General features: G+C 41.4%; 1 protein-coding gene across 2 annotated transcripts in view; it reads right to left on the bottom strand.

The window, feature by feature from the left end:
- The window catches only part of MDN1 (midasin AAA ATPase 1), a 138352-nt gene that overhangs the window by 106116 nt on the left and 15471 nt on the right, over positions 1 to 16765 (bottom strand). For both annotated transcript variants that reach the window (XM_070450115.1, XM_070450116.1), the window contains exons 3-12: positions 16265 to 16489; positions 15797 to 15904; positions 15525 to 15717; positions 12022 to 12264; positions 11775 to 11906; positions 8894 to 8997; positions 7311 to 7425; positions 4136 to 4329; positions 3120 to 3201; positions 24 to 119 (exon numbers count right to left, since the gene is read on the bottom strand). In XM_070450115.1, coding sequence (XP_070306216.1) covers positions 24 to 119; positions 3120 to 3201; positions 4136 to 4329; positions 7311 to 7425; positions 8894 to 8997; positions 11775 to 11906; positions 12022 to 12264; positions 15525 to 15717; positions 15797 to 15904; positions 16265 to 16489 — 1492 coding nt within the window. The remainder of the gene's footprint in view (positions 1 to 23; positions 120 to 3119; positions 3202 to 4135; positions 4330 to 7310; positions 7426 to 8893; positions 8998 to 11774; positions 11907 to 12021; positions 12265 to 15524; positions 15718 to 15796; positions 15905 to 16264; positions 16490 to 16765) is intronic.

Below are 16765 nucleotides of genomic sequence, written 5' to 3'. Positions count from 1 at the left end.
GAAGTAGAAATAGCACTACATACCTTTTTCTTGGAAATGTTCAGTTTGCTTCCAATGACTTCTGCCATTTTCAGTTTGCTTGTCTGCTTAGAAAGCATCGCAGTGAAACAGTCCAGGGCCTATTAAAGTAACCAAGGCAGATAGCAACTGACTTTTTAAATAATACATTAATGACAGAGCACTGCTGTCCAGACCACAAAAGGAAGGAATATAAAATCTAGCAGGAACATTTCTGCAAGAAAGACTAAAAGGAGAGTACAAATAAGGTACCAACCCTAGACTTAAAAATGTTACAACAGAGACAGGACACCAAAAACATTAAGGCTATATTATTATCAAAATATTGGTTAATTAGGAAAACACACACACAGCTCTTGAGTTTGCAAATGCAAAATTCAGGCAAAAATAGCAAATAGCATTATTCCCTGGGTAGGTATATGATTCTGTAGGGGAAAATGATCCTCAGACAGTGGAGATAACACCAAAAGATTACTTTTGAGCTGTAAAGGGAAATTCTTGGTGTGCAATAAAGGAATACTGTCATTAACCTAACCCAGTACTTAGCCACTACTGAGAAGCCAAGATACATGTCTTCTGCTGTAATAAGAATTTATCTGGTGTTTGCCCCTAATTCCTACATAGCCTTTCAAAAATTCTGAATCACCAGGAAGGAGTGTCTTCTGTTATTCACTAGAGTCCTCCTGGGCCCTACTGCGTTTATTATGCTAAGCAAGGTAACTCCAGATGAGCCCTTACTTAGTTTATCAGAGGAAATGGCCAGGCCAGAAAGACCAAGCACGAACAGGAGCACCGACACTCCCACCCCCAACACTTGGAGAGGGTGGAGGGGCTGGTGATGTATGATGAAGGTGGCACGCCCTGCCTCCAAAGGTGTGCCTGTGCTCAGATCCCTGAAATCTAGCCCTCTGTGACTCTTTCATCTGACTGCTCCTGAGTAATATTTTTAATAATAAAACTGTAACCTGTACAGTGAGTACAGAGCTTCCAAAGAATTCTACAAGACAATCACTGTACCTGAGGAGTTTGTGGGAACCCCTGAATCTACAGCTGACTGGTCCTAAGTGCGGGCGGGCCTCCAGTACTTGCGGCTGGAGTCTAGAGCGGGACGGTCTTGTGGAGACTGAGTCCGTGAACCTGTGTGGTCTACACTGACCCCGGGTAGTCAGTATCAGGGCTGGACCGAATCGCAGGACACCCGTTGGTGTCAAAACAGCGAAGAAGCACCAGATAAAGCCATAAAGCCATAAAGCAACGTTCTGTACAACAGCTGGCCTGACCTCCTCAACAAGGTCGTGGGGGGTTTTCAGGAGGGGCTGGGGGCGCGGCTCTAATGCAGTAAGAGAGTTCTTAACTCCACACGCAGAGACCACGATGTACAGGAGACACACCAAGGTCCTAACGGCACAGGGGAATCTCTGAATGGAGAGTGTTTCTTACCGTCCTGTTCTGCCGCATTTTCTCAGTTTTACTTCTATATTAATAAAATGTCGCTGCTGTTTAGTCGCTGAGTAGTGTCCAATTCTTCTGTGACCCCATGGACTACAGGCCAGCAGGCTCCTCTGTCCATGGGCTTTCCCAGGCAAGAATACTGGAGTGGACTGCCACCTCCTTCTCCAGGGGATCTTCCCGCCCCAGGGATCACACCTGCGTCCCCTGCCCGGCAGGCAGATTCTTGACCACTGAGCCACCAGGGAAGCCCACATTGATAAAACACTTGTACACAAATGTGCACAGCAGCATTATTCACAACAGGTGAAAACAACCCAAATATCCATTAACGTATGAGAGAATAAACGAAATGTGGTGTATCAATACAATGAAGTGTGATTCAGCCATAAAGAGAATGAGTAATGCTGCAACATGGATTAACCAAGAGAACATGCTGAGTGAGAGAAGATAAAAGGGTCACCTAATGCATGATTTCATTTATATGAAATGTCCAGAACAAGCAAACCTATAGATAGGAGGTAGATTAGTGACTGTCAGCGGCTGCAGAGAGAAGGAAAATAGGCACAACGGTCGATGGTTACAGGATTTCTTTTGGAGGTGATGAAAACGTTCTAGAATTACTTAGTGGTGACGTTGCATAATTCTGTAAATATACTAAAATACACTGAATTGTACACCTCAAAAGAGTGAATTTTATGGGCTGTCAATCACACACACACACATAACAACATTCTGAAATAGAGACTAAAGAAGATCCTCCCCATGCCAGTTTTATTTTAAAAGTACAAAACAAGATTGTCTGTAGGAAGATGAGAAATGTAGGAGGGCGGGAGGGGAATTTCTCTGGACAGAAGGAGATTAAAGGACTGGCACATACCACTTCAGGGTCTGGCTTGATTAAGTGTGTGCTCTGAATCAGGGTTCTTTCTACTTAAAGTAACTTCACCAGAGATACTGCTCACCAAAACAGGTCACTATCCTTTCCTCAATCCTAGCTGACAGACACAGTAACACTTTATAGTCAAAACGGGTCAATGTTTTAAGAGCCCAGAGATCTTCAGGCGGTACCACTTTTATTCTTAACCAGGTGGAAATAAATCTCTCTCTGTTCTTATTGAAGATGGCAGAGCTGTAATTCAACAGCGCTTTCCTCTTGCATAATACACTTTCCCCCCAGCCCAGCATACAAGAACAGACTTCATAACCCACATACATTTCTCTGGACTAAAGTTAAAAAGGCCCTGCTAGGGCAAGTGGTGGGATCAGACAAATACAAATCTGTCAAATAGACTAAGAAATTATACACAGAAATTAATACTAAACATCTTAGAAACTCTTTTTGTTTTACAATAGTATTACCACCTGGGAGATTTTTTCCTTTCATTTAAGCTTTCATTTTAGCATCTGTTTTACTCTATTTCAAACTAGACTTATTTGATATTAGGGGTGACCCATTTTAAGAGTCACAAAACATTTATCATGCTCACTTAGCTCTAAGACAACTTTAGTTCAGTTTTAACTAGCTAAGGATATACACAGTACCTACACCATAGAAAAACTTTCTGACAATAAGTCAAGAGACAGAAAATAACAGTGGAAACGAGCAGCCTGGCGGAGCACAGAGAAAACAAGCAGGAAGGCGGTCTTACCTCTTGAAAAATATTTAAGGATGCTGATGAAGACAGACTGTCAAAGCTGTGGGCAATCCTGTTACACCAATTAAGTAGGTCCCTTTAAACAAACAAAAAAAAAGGTAAGAAATAAAAAATACCACAGGTCAAAGATGTCAAAGATATCAAAGGTATCAGAGTTTACTTAGGTCTGGGAACGTCTGACCACAAAGACTCTCTCTTTCTGGCAACTGAATATAAACAGTATCAGGTCAGGAAAAAGTATGAGTGGATACTTTCCTTACCTCTACCAGGAAGCAACCTATAACTCCTTTCTCCCCCATCCATACCAGACAAGGTAGCAAAAGACAGGATCAATTAACTCTCAGAGCAAACTTAAGGGGAACTACCCATTCCCAATTCTCACTTCTCAAAGAGTAAGTCAACTACTGCAAATGGAGCTCAAAGGAACAGAATTTACTATATATAGCAAAACCCAAAAATCTTATTTACGACCCCATTTGTCACAAAAGGACATCCAGTGAAAAAACTATGTCAGCAGTTTTCCAACTTTTTCCACTATTGCCAAATTTTAAAGTTATTTGTTAAACTTCCAATTATAATTCCTAGGGATGCAATGTATAGTATGATAAGTAACACTGCTGTATGTTATACATGAACAGTTGTTACATTATCACAAGAAAAATATTTTTTTTTTTACTATTTAACTTAGTATCTGTGAGATGATGGAGGTTCACTCAACTTGTTGTAGTAATCATTTCATATGCACGTAATCATTATCCTATATGCCATAAACTTATACAGAGCTGTTAGTTATAGCTCAATAAAACTGTAAGAAGAAAAAAGTAATTTTTTAAAGCTAACATATTATCTTCATAAGCCTTCCCATTCAGTAACTATAGATCTCAGAGATTAGAGACTGAGAACGTCTAATTTCAAAATCAGACTTCTTGTAACCATTCAGTTTGAGCTGCTAAGAACTTCTGAGAGAAGCAATTTTTAAAATACCAACCCAAAAGCGTTTAGTCCAGTACCTGAGAGACAATTCTCTTCCCTCAAGGCTTAGTCTCTTATTTTCTTGTCTTGCTTCTGGAACCTCCTCGAGTGCCTGTTCCCCTCCAACAGAACTTTCACTCAGACAGTGATGCTTCTCTCCAATAAGCTGGATGTAAATATCAAGCAGGTGATCGGTTGCTGCTGATAAGCTGGGATATCTATTTTGAAGAACCTGACAGAGGAGAAAAAAAGCAAAAAAGAAAAAAAAAATCGCAGCAAAGTGATTTTTTTTTTTTTTTCATTTATTTTTATTAGTTGGAGGCTAATTACTTTACAATATTGTAGTGGTTTTTGTCATACATTAACATGAATCAGCCATGGAGCAAAGGGATTTTTAAAAGCACACCAAAAATGAATTTCTCTAGGAGATCTGTCATCTTGAGCAAGTGTAAGAACTTTCACCTTCACCAATTACCTCCAACCCCCCAAAGACTATGACTTCTTCCTGCCCAGAACTGTTACCTAGCAATCTCATGACCTATCACACAGCTTTGGGCACAGGAGCTTGATGGGAAAGACGCCTCAAACAACATGGGCATCCAAAGCCCATGCATTTCAAGTACTATGTACTCTAGTTGTTTTAAAGACAATTCTAGTCATTGTCATTTCTCAGCAAAAGCAGAAATGAAACAGTTCAGTGGGAAAGGAAACAAAAGTTTTTTTTTTAAAGCAAAACACAGCAAAAGGAGCTAATGTTAAGTCCTGATAAAAAGTAGTTTTTATCAGACAGTAGAATTTAGAAAGCAAAAGATCTAATCCAATTCACTTCAATAACTATTAAGAATTTTGTGCAGTATTAATACTTGGTGGCCATAATATTACAATATTTATGATATGGATTTGTTAAGTCTACTTGAGAAGAAAAATATCACATATGTATTAGAAGTATTATTAGCTAATATATATTTAAATTAGCTTAAGTATACCATGATTCCAATTTACATTAATATATGAAATATCAACATATTTTATATATATTAAAGAGGTAAAGTCCACATATTTACAAAGATAAAGAACCAAAATCTTTTAATAGTGTCACCTTAAGTCTTAGATCTCATAGATTTTAATTTCTTACCTTTTTTTTAAATTGGAAGATTTTACAAAATGTTAATATTTCAAATGTATTAAAAATTAAGATAGAAGTGAACAGTAAAATCAACAAATTCATTTTATTTGCTACTCATGTGGATCTTTCAAAGAGAGAAAAAATATGTTCTGTGTATAGAAGGAACATTTTCAAAACTGATCATATTTATGCACTGTGGCTACCATAAACAAAATACACACTTCCATCACCCATAAGACAAAGTCCCCCTGTGCCCCTTTTGTGATCACACCCTTCCCCACCACCCCTGTCCCTGGATTCTTGAACCTGATTCCAATCAGTACAGTTTTGCTTTCACATTTCCCATATACATGCAATCATACAGGATGTAGCACGTAGTCTGGTTTCTCTTATTCGGCATCATGTTTTTGAAATTCACCCAAACATTACTGTATGTATCAGTAGTTCATTCTATTTTAATGCTGAGGAGTAATTCCATCATATGAACATGTATACTTATGATCATGGTGGGGGAAAAGAGCTATTTTTACTTGAAAAAAACAGGTTTAACACTTTAGCAGGGCTTGGTTATTTGGGGAAAAAGTTCTGAATAGTGATTTTTTTTTTTGAATAGTGATTTATATGTTCCAACCAATTAGTCATTTTTTACCTCAAGACAAAAAATATCTTTTGTTATTACCATAAATGTCAAAATGTAAACAGAATATCACATGATAAACCAATCTGACATGATACGCTTATCAATATTTAAATGTCTGAAAACAAAACATTTAAAGTACTGCAACAGCAAAAAAAAAAGAGGGGTATTATGTCAGAGCAATACCACACACACATGAATTGTGAGGCAGGAACGGATGCCGGGGACACCAAAGCTGAGCAAGTTATTGGAGGAGCTCCCAGCTGCGCGCAGTGAGAGAGGGGGAGAAGGCCGCACAGACACACAGCGCACGGCTGGGAACCGGTGAGGCCGAAACTCACAAGGCCGTGGAGACGCAGAAATCACACCAGCAAGGCCAGGGTTCTGAGAGATCACATGAAGGGCGACCCAGTAACTGGCGCCCTCTGAAAACCCCTGTTAATAAACACTTCAATGCTATTAATAGAAAAAATATTTGGAAGGGTTTTCTGGAGCCACTTATTTATGTAAAAATGTACACCAAGAAAGAGGCAAGTGACCCTGCCATGCCTGAATGTTCACTGACAATACTTTATTTGCTACTGTCCAAAGCTTTCTGCTGGGAGACAGAAAGCTGCCCAAGCGAGAAGGTAGATGCAGAGGAGAGAGGTTGGCAGCCTAAGTGAGGTACACCGCGTAGGGATCCCAGAGAACCAGTGATGCTACAAAGTGAACCAATGTATAAAGCCTTTAAATTAAGTCATCCCAGTTTCCATTAAGGTCCAGATGAAAATGCACATGGAGTTGTTAAGTGCGAAAGATACTAGTTACAATCAACTTAGTAAAAATAAAAAGATCCTTTGAGGACAACAGGGGAAATTCTAATGTGATCTGAGAATTAAGTGCTACTGAGGAATAACTATTCATTTTATTGGCTATAATAACGATATTGTGGTTACATATGGAAATATCCTTAGAGATGCATGAAAGTATTTAAGGGTGAAGTGCTGTGAGGTTTGCTTTCAAATATATTAGCAAATAAAAAGTACTAGATGATGTTAATATAGTAAAATGTTAGCACACTAACTGTTAAATTTAGAGTGATGAGTATTTTCGTGACTCACTGGGCTATTTCTCCTCTCCACATGTAAGCCTGAAACTTTTAAAATAGGAATTCTCTGGCGGCTCAGTGGCAAAGAATCTGCCTGCCACGTGGGTTTGATCCCTGGATTGGGAAGATCCCTTGAAAAAGAAAACGGCAACCCACCCCATGACTCTTGCCTGGAAAGTCCCATGGACCTAGAAGAGACCAGTGGCTACAGTCCACGGGGCCGCAGAAAGCTGAACAGGAGTCACAACTAAACAACAGAGCTGACTCACTTCTTTGTACAGTAGGAACGAACACAACACTGAACTTCTAATATAAATGAAAAGTAAAGAGAAGCAGTGATATTTTCAAATGATCACATACCTCATTCAGTTCTGCCTTATCCATATTATCCAGGTGAATTCTCGTCCAGTATTTGTCTAGCAGAGTAGCATGACTATTTAGTGGTCGATACCAATTTCCTCCACAGCTCAAGAGTCTGTATTACAAAATGAAAAGCAGAGTCACACAAAATTGCTAAATTTTAATCTTGAATGATGCTCCTGGTTATCCCTTGCTATACACTGCGTCACATCTGAATAAAACTCACAATTCCTTCTGGTGTCAAGACACTATTATGCCAGGCTTACAGGGAGGATGACAATGAAATGCTGCCGCTGACTCAGCTTTGACTATTTTCCTGGGGAGAGTAACAGGGCTTTCACCAAATTATTTTCAAATTACTGCAGAGAGTCCTATTAGGCATTTTGATCTCAAAAACATGTTTTCATTAAGATGTAACTTCAGGAGAAAGAAAACAAACCAAGACCCACAGCACTAAAAATAAGTTCACTGCTTATTTACCAAAAGCTATAGTACCTAAAACTATTTAAAATACCCAGAAGGGAAGGAATATTCATTGAATACATATTCTGCGCAAGCCACAGGCTTACAGTTAAGCCATTAATTTAATCCTCATAACAGCTGCCCTGAGGGAACAGTGATCTTGTTTTCCTCTAACCGCAAACCGTAAGGAAGAGAGAGAAAAATGTCTCTTGCTCACCCAACTATGACTACATATGGCAAAACCAAGAAACGAACTGCAGTTGGTGTGACATCCTTGTATGATGTCTCAGGACTTTCCAGGAAAGAACTTCACTATCACTGTGAATAAAAACAGGTTCTATCAAAACTAACAGGGTCTAGCAAGGTGCTCCTTGAAGATGGTTAGATCAGCTCTGCATTCCACCTGGGAGTGAATGTTCACAGAGGTACAGTAAGCACTAACATAATCACTAAACACAGTGGAGCATCAGTTTCCCTCTTGGGCATTTTAAGATCCTGGAGAAATGTACAGGTAGTCAGGCAGTAGGAAATAAGCCACTGCCTTCACATTACTTTAAAATGTAGATACGGACATATACGTAAGTTTCTCTAGGTTTTATTCCCTTGTTGATGCTTATCTTCAACTTATTTATTTAAACCGCTTGACGTCTGCATGGCTTCATTAGCATCAGCACCAGCATCATGGCTGGACACTCACCACGTGACAGGTCTTTAGCGCAAATCATTTCACTGAAACTTTACAATTTACTCCAAGTTGTGAAGCAGGCATTACTGGTCCCACCAGAATCAGCCAAGCAAGGCACACACAGATACCAAGAGTCAGTGTCAGGACTCAGACACAGGCTACCTGACAACTGTCATTTCTGCTTATGTTTGAAAACATGGAAACAAGTTTTTTAAGACTGGTTACTTATTTCTAAGTGAAAAAAACAATACTTTTATTTTCTAAATTAATTATCTCCTGAAAAACAGTCAGGAATGAGAAGGTTGGATCTGTTCCAACTAACCTTGTTTAAAGGCCCAGAGAACTCTATTCCTGGACTTGTGTATTCAGGACTCTAGCATGTGGACTCGTGAGCAAGAGGCTCCACTGTGGAAACAAAAGGGTTAATAGGACATACCTCCTGGTTGCAAAGAACTGAAATCCAGGAGCCGCCTTCACACAGTCACCTCTGCCAGGAATCAAGAGCTCCCCATTCTCCAAGAGAGGGATCAGCACAGAAACCTAAATCACAAAATTCCAGGGACAAAGCTACAGAGACAGAAGTAGCAAAAAAAAAAACAAACACAAAACCAGCCCTCTAACCAAATGACAAACCCATACTTAAGGAAACCCTACTTCTCACAGCATAAACTGGGGTCAAAGCTGGTGGGAATACTGGAGTCAGCTACACTCTGGCAGAGCAACTTACTCGTCCAGCATCCACTGCGTGCCTACTATGGACCAGAATCAAGCAAGACACGAGAACTCCAGACGCGACTGAGGCGTTACGGCCTGGCGTCTGATGGCAAGCGGCTGGCAGATGACCACACAGCCTGACCGCTGTGACCCCAAGCGACGAACAACTCGCCACATGGAGACAGGCTGTCGGTGAGCGCGGAGTGGATCAGAAGCAAGGCAGTGAAGCCACCCCGGAGGGAATGCCATTCACCGAGTCTTAAAGTTGAATAGGAAATAGTCCAGTTTGGTGGGAGAGGAATGGCACGACCACTCTAGGCAAAAATATTAAAATGAATAAAAACACACGTGCCTAAGCGTGTAGCGTGAGAAGATTCTGCGGTGGTTAGGGCAGAATGTGCACGTGAAGTCGTGAAAAAATACCAGGCTTCAGAGACAAGAGGGTAAAAGCCCTTCTGTGCTGAGAAGTTTGAACTTCTTCATGAGAGTGGTTGAGAGGATTTTATTCAGGAGAAAAAAACTTTTATTTTACATTTTAGAAAATGAACTGTACAACAATATGGAAGATAAACTGAAAGAAAGCCAGCCTGGATGGAAAGAAGTGAAAAAACGTATCAGTCAGGTAACACAGGCAAGATGGCAAAGCAGATTAGAGACAAAGCAAGCAGTCACGTCCTACGGCAGCAGGCCAGGAGGGAACAGAGGACGAGAGAAGGAAAGAGTACTAAGCAGCATCGGTCTCAGTGAGCAGGAGACGAGAGGAAGCGGACAGCAAAGTTCTGGCTTGGCTCTTATGTGGCAGGAAAGGTTGTTCTGGGAAACCAGCAGACAAGGTTCATTTTGAACATCCTAAACCTGCACCCACTAAGGAATCTAAATAGAGATTTTCTGAGAAAAGTATGGGCTAGACATATGGATGTAGGGGATGGGAGTTTAAGGATGAAGTTTTGAAAAACAAAGTAGGCAGAACAAAGAGCCAAGAAAGAGGGTTCTAAAATATCAACATAATTTTATTAAGCGTCGTTAGTTCATGGCTAGGAGTAGAAAGGGAAAGTAATAGAGTGGCAACGCCAAGGTAACAACGAAACTTGAAACAAAAGGCAACAATCCTGAACCACATCTATAAAAGCTACCTTGAAATAGTACTGGGTTCACTATTAGCTGAGCTCTGGAAATAACAAAATAATAAAGGGGAAGGCATATTTTTGAGTAAACACAACTTTACTATAATGATAAGTTTAAACATAATCAACTGAACAAACATACCCTCTGGAATCAAATGTAGTAACAAAAGGGGAATGGAACACAAAATGGAAGTCAAAGAATTTTCTGATGTATTAGACACGACCCAAGTAATGACAATTAAGAACAAGACAGAAAGCAACAGTTCGGTCTTGAATCTGGATGTGGCCATCAAAGAATGTACTTAGCTACGGGACAGGGACAGACACCTAAGCTTCATCATGACCTGAGTGGAAAATCCCTCATGTTCATCTAACTTCTTCAGCTCAAATTCTATGATTCATAATCCCAATGACTTCTCAGGTATCCTGAGGTCTAAAAAAATTTGTCCAGGAAAGAGAACAGTAGAAAGGGCTAAGACTCAACAAATACTTTTAAGTTGGCCTTGTAATTTATAATTCAGCTTCATTTTCAAGTCTCCTTGGTAGGAGTCATCCCTGGCTCTGGGCTTATCAAGAAAACGAAGTTCCAGCCCTATAAAACTTAGCATTAAAATCTTAGAACACAGTGGTAACACTAGGCCAAAAACCCCATTACATCATTACCTCAGACTCTAAAACACGCATGTGCTGTAAGACACACACATTTGTGGCCACTCTTTCCCCTCACGTCTCCCTGAACCCAGAGACCTCTCCTTCTCTCTCCTCTCTCTCTAATCCAAGAGGGTAAAGTCCACGCAGAGGTGGCTTTAGGGTTCACATTAGAGAAAACTAAAACCAATCTTGGGAAAATCTGCCCACAGAAAGATTTTCTTCATTTTGCAATACATTTTAGGGTGGGAATTGGGTGGTAGGGGGTTGGGGGGGATGTCATAGTTCACAGAATACAGAAGAAACATGGACTGCCTCCATAGCTAAATTTCACACACATAGAAAAGTGATCTTTTTAAAAAGTCAGACATAGACATTCAGTTTATCTCCCTTAATGGAACAAAGACAAGCAGGCGCTTATGACATCATCTCTTCCTTCCTGAGTCCTCAGCTCACTGCGCTGCAGATGCCACGGCTGGGGAGTGGGCTTCAGAGTTCTCGGTGTACCTATAACACGCATGAGATGTTTCCCACCCAGCCTGTTCTTAGAGAGGCTGTGATGCTGATCATATGTTCAACTAATGGAGGAAAAAAGATACTGCGAAACTGATCACACATTCGACTACTAAAGGCAACAGGACAAGCAGAATTTTACTGATTTTCTATCAAACAAGAGATCAGCCTAGTAATCCAAGAACTCAAATAGATTAGGTGGATAATCAACACACCGTCTCTGATGAAATAACCTGTGCTGTTTAAGTAGTGCCCCAGAATCACTATTAACACAATCTGAAGGCAAGAGGTTAGTGCGTTACTGTGGAGGTGACGTACCACGTCCAAGGGGGCATAGTCAATATTCTCCAGAAGGACCCAGCGTCCCTCGGTGACGGCCTGCGCCAAGGCCCCGGGCTGCCACACAAACTCCCCTGGGGCATCCGCGCAGCGGTAGGCTCCCAGCAGCATCTGCAGAAAGGAGGGGAAGTCCGCACTGAGACCACGCGCCTGAGGCGCCGCGCCGCATCCCGAGACGAGCTCCATCTCACTCCTACAGTGTTACAAATCTGCCAGTCTTAGTTACCTTGCTGTCGGTCTGATCTCCAAGTTGGACTTTGAGAAGTTGAGGGGGCTTCCTTCTACCTGTCATTGCAGCTAAGTGTTCAACTAAGGAAGTTTTGCCACAGCCAATCGGCCCTTCTAACAACACAGGGTTCTGAGAAGCCACCGCCATAGCCAGCGTCTGAAGATTTCTGCACGCTGAGTCGACCAGCACGTAAGACCTAAAGGTCAGCTCCTGGTCGCGAGAAGAGCTCCTACCACTCGCCTGAGGAGACAAGTGAGAAAGAAAAGGCACATCAAGAAGAGTCTTTCCACCAAAGGGCACAGGTTAATTTCTACAACAACTGACTTTTACACAAACCTCTGCCAATAAATTAGTAGTTCAGGATCTACAGCAAGAAGTCTGTAGCCAAAGTAAGGATCCAGCTTTTCCCCTTTCCTGTCTCCTGTCCTAGGGAGAGGGGTGGGAACTTACTTACAAATTTCAGAAAATCTCTCTCAAATTTTAAGAAACCAAAAAAGTTGATGCATAGTGAATGGGAGCAAATCTCATTTGTCATGACTGGATTTTTGTTTTTCTTCCTCTTACCATATTCTAGGATTTCATGTCTAAGATTAAGAATGCACACAATACAATTACAAGACAATCATGGAAGTAAAGACACTAATAGGATGTGCTATAAAACCACTCAATGTTTTTCCAGGTACAATAAACAATACCAGGGATTTAATTTTTTTTAATTTTACTGAAGTAGAGTGCATCAACAATGTTGTGTTAACTTCTGCTAAACAGCAAAGTGATCCAACTACATATACATACATTCTTTTATGCTCTTTTCCATTACGGTTAGTGAGAATACTGAATAGAGTTCCCAGTGCTACATGTCCACTATATAGTTTGCATAACAGAAGTACACACACACACTAAACTACAGGCATACCTCCAAGATTTTGCAGGTTGAATTCCAAACCACAGCAATAAAACAAATATCATAATAAAGCAAATCACACAAAACTTTCAGTTTCCTAGTGCATATAAAAGTTATGTTTACACTATACTCTGGTCCATTAAGCGTGCAATAGTTTTATGGCTAAAAAACAACATACATACCTTCATTTAAAAAACATTTTATTGCTCAAAATGCTAACCATCATCTGAGACTTCACTGAATTGAAATCTTTGCAACAGTAGCAAAGATCATCAGTCACAGATCACCATAACAAATATAACAGTAACTAAACAGTTTTAAATATTTCAAGTATTACAAAAATGTGACAGAGAAACATTAAGTTAGCAAATGCTGTTGGGAAAACGGGACCAACAGACTCGCTTAAGGCTGAGGTGCCACATCCTTCAGTTTGTAAAAACAATACAAACAGAACACCTCACAATATCCATGAGCTCAATGAAGCAAGGCAGGCCTATTTAATTAAGGACATTTTTGTATTACAATAATAACTATATATTATACTTAGTACCTTACAATAAATTATAATAATTTAATTAATATTTAATTAAGAAATAACGTGGTATCTGGGAGTTGCTTCAAAATAATACAGTGTGAGGAGTCTTCAGAAATATAAATGCAACATAACTGACCGTGAATTTATAATTAGTGAAGCTGAATAACTACATGTGAATTCATTATACTACTATTTCTACTTTGAAATATGCTTAACATCTTCCATAACAAAAAGTAAAATAATAATCATAACGCACCCAATATGTTTAATCGGTAATATTAGTTTTTTTTTTCCTTGAAAAGTTGTTTTTATTTTTATTGGGCTCTAGGGGATGGGATGGGGAATACCTCTGTAAGTTATGCCCCACTAGGAAGATGTCCAATATTAGCTTTACAAGATGAAAAGTTCTGGAGCTTCTTTGTGCAACAGTGTAAATACACTCAACACTACTGAGGTGTACACTTAAAAATCTTAAAAGACGGCAAACGTTACATTCATTTTACCACAACTTTCCAAAAATTTAATCATCATCTACCTACTGACACAGAAGAAAGCATCTCTTGGAAGAGTGCAACGATTATGACCTTTTAAGGAATGGTAACGTCTCAAACAGAGCTTGTCCCCTAAAGATATGTAAGGACAAAGTGAGATTTGGCGCTGGAAGCTGCTGAACTTTCTGCAGAGCTGTGACTCTCGGCAACTAGCGGGCTGGGCCGCCGCTCCAGGCTGCACTTCTGCCCCAGCTCTCTGCCGCTGCCATCCACCAGCAGCCCGCCCCAAGCTGACTCCTTCCCAGCGTTAAAGTGCTCACGCTCCAAACCTAACCTATGTTGTTGTTGTTTGCTGTTTACTCACTAAGTCACGGCCTGATTCTGCAACCCCATGGACTGCAGCACACCAGGCTTCCCTGTCCTTCACTATTTCCTGGAGTCTGCTCAAACTCCTATAATTGAGTCAGTGATGCCACCCAACCAGCTCATCCTCTGTCTACTTAGGATCTGTCTATATTAGGAGAGGGGTTAAAGAGGGGTGGGGAAGTCTTCCTGACTACAGGGAAATACCACGGGCTTTGGAAATACTGCTGTCTCAGTGCGGGCAACAGATATATCTAGTTTATGAATTATCATGCAGCTGTACACTCAAAATGTGCACTTTTTTCTATCTATTTTATACTAATCCTTTTCATTGTACTTCCCAGATACAAACTGATGATCACGGAATGACCCAGGACTTGTTCCAGGGAGAAAACTAGGTATATTTGATGAACTGACTACAGACTGCTGGGGAAACAGAGCGGCCTTTCCAAAGTGTAGCATGGAGCCACTTTCTTGGAAAGGTCATTTACTATGGCGGGGGACAAGTTCACTGCAGATGCAGGCCTCCCACACCACAGGCAGAGAATACTCTGACAGGAAGAGGCTGCTGGCAGTAATACCCGGGCAGAGCCCCATCTCTGCCAAAGGGCAGCCCAAGGGCCCTGGGCAAGTCACTCTGCCTTGTGCTAAGAAGCTTCACTGGTGTCTGACTCTTTGCCACCCTATGGACCATAGCCCACCAGGTTCCCCTGTTCATGGGAGTTCTCTAAGCAAGAAAACTGAAGTGGGTTGCCACATAATTGCCAGGGAATCTTCCCCACCCAAGGACTGAACCCACATATCTTGAGTCTCATGCACTGGCAGGTGGGTTCTTTACCACTAGCGCCACCTGAGAAGCCCCATTCTGCTTTAGTTTTATATAAATATGGCATCACAGTGTGTGTCACCCAACTTCAAATAGCTGCTAAAGCAAGTAAACAAGTCATATATGGAGGAGTTTTGCCCAAATTAAGAGCCTGATGCACAGGCATCATTATTTCTAATTCCACACTAAACAGGGACAATGGGGCTATCGGAGAGGAGGGTCCCGGGTGAATTCTCTACTCTCCCCGAATACCTCTCTAAGGGGACAGCAATTGGGCAAACTCAATTTTGCTCACACATAAATCACAAAGCCCAGCCACAGAAAAATACACACGCAGTGTTCAGATGGAAGACGGCACACCTAGCACTGAGGCCAACGTACCTGCTCTTCGGCGGCAGGCGGCTGCCTAGGCAATACCACCCCGCAGACAGCGGTGACCCTGGAGCAGAGATCTGCCGACACAAGGTGCCCTGTGGGGTACTGTTGCTCCTTGTCCTTCCGCCAAAGGGGCGCGCCTGGGTTGGCCAACACCAAGGCCTTCTCCAAGTCCTGCAGCTGGGCCTCCTCGAGTAACCTGAGGGGATGAGGAGCTCGTCAACGGCTCGAATGCCCAGGAACGCCACGCTGACATCTCCAGGAAGGCTCCTGCTTACCTTAACCTGAAGTGAATCAGTTCTTCACTATTAAAAATCTTCTTCAGGAATGATAACTTGTGCTCCTCATTCATACAGGTGACCAAAGCAAGACAATTGGCCGTGTACCTGGAGAAAACCAAAGTATATAAACTCAGGATCTGCAGTGGAGGCTAAAGAATTAAAGAAAATTTACTAGCCCGCTGAACACCCAAAAAGGAAATCTTATGGAGTTTAACACAGGGAAGGGCAGAAATCACAAATAGGGCACAGTGAATTCACTTGATGGAACATAAGAACAATGGAATCCCACTCACATCATCTTATTTCCCTCTGAAATGACACATGAAAGGGAGTAAGAACCCCAAAGGCAGCAGAACAAAAACAACGTATTTTCAATGGTTTCCTTTTCCTCCTCACGCACACAACTCCAGGGTCCTGCTACAGTCCCCACACTAGAAGGACAGGAACAGGCCACCAGCTACGCACCAGCGGACCAGGGTGTCGTGGCTCCTGAGGAGTGGGACACACACGCTCCAGTCCCAGAGGTCCCGGAACACAGACTGCTCCTGCTGCAGAAACTTGTAAGCTGCCTCCATGAGGTCCCGAAGCTTCATCCGCCTGCGCCCGTACCGGACTGGGTTTGCATCTGAAGTCTCTAGGAAGAGCCTCTGAAAGACTGGAGATGTGTCCTTGAAATACCTCAGGGCAAACCTTCAGAAAGAAAAAGAGTTTTCATTGGTTGGTAAGAGTATTATAGCATATATGTGTATGTATGTATATATATACACACACACACACACACATTTTTAATGGAATAAAACAACAGAGTGTAATGGTAACTCTCAAGAGTTTACAAGCCAAAAGAGATGAATGCTTAAAGCCACCTAGTCCTAAGATTGTATTCCGCTTGAGTTCAGGAACCAGAATTGCAGCCTGAGATATCTGACTAACAGGAAACAAAAACCACAAGAACTCATCACAAGTGTT

This window comes from Odocoileus virginianus, chromosome 19 (assembly GCF_023699985.2).
Source record: "Odocoileus virginianus isolate 20LAN1187 ecotype Illinois chromosome 19, Ovbor_1.2, whole genome shotgun sequence".
Classification (NCBI taxonomy): Eukaryota; Metazoa; Chordata; class Mammalia; order Artiodactyla; family Cervidae; genus Odocoileus; species Odocoileus virginianus.
The sequence above is the reverse complement of the archived record's forward strand: the minus strand, read 5'-3'. Positions and strand labels throughout refer to the sequence as shown.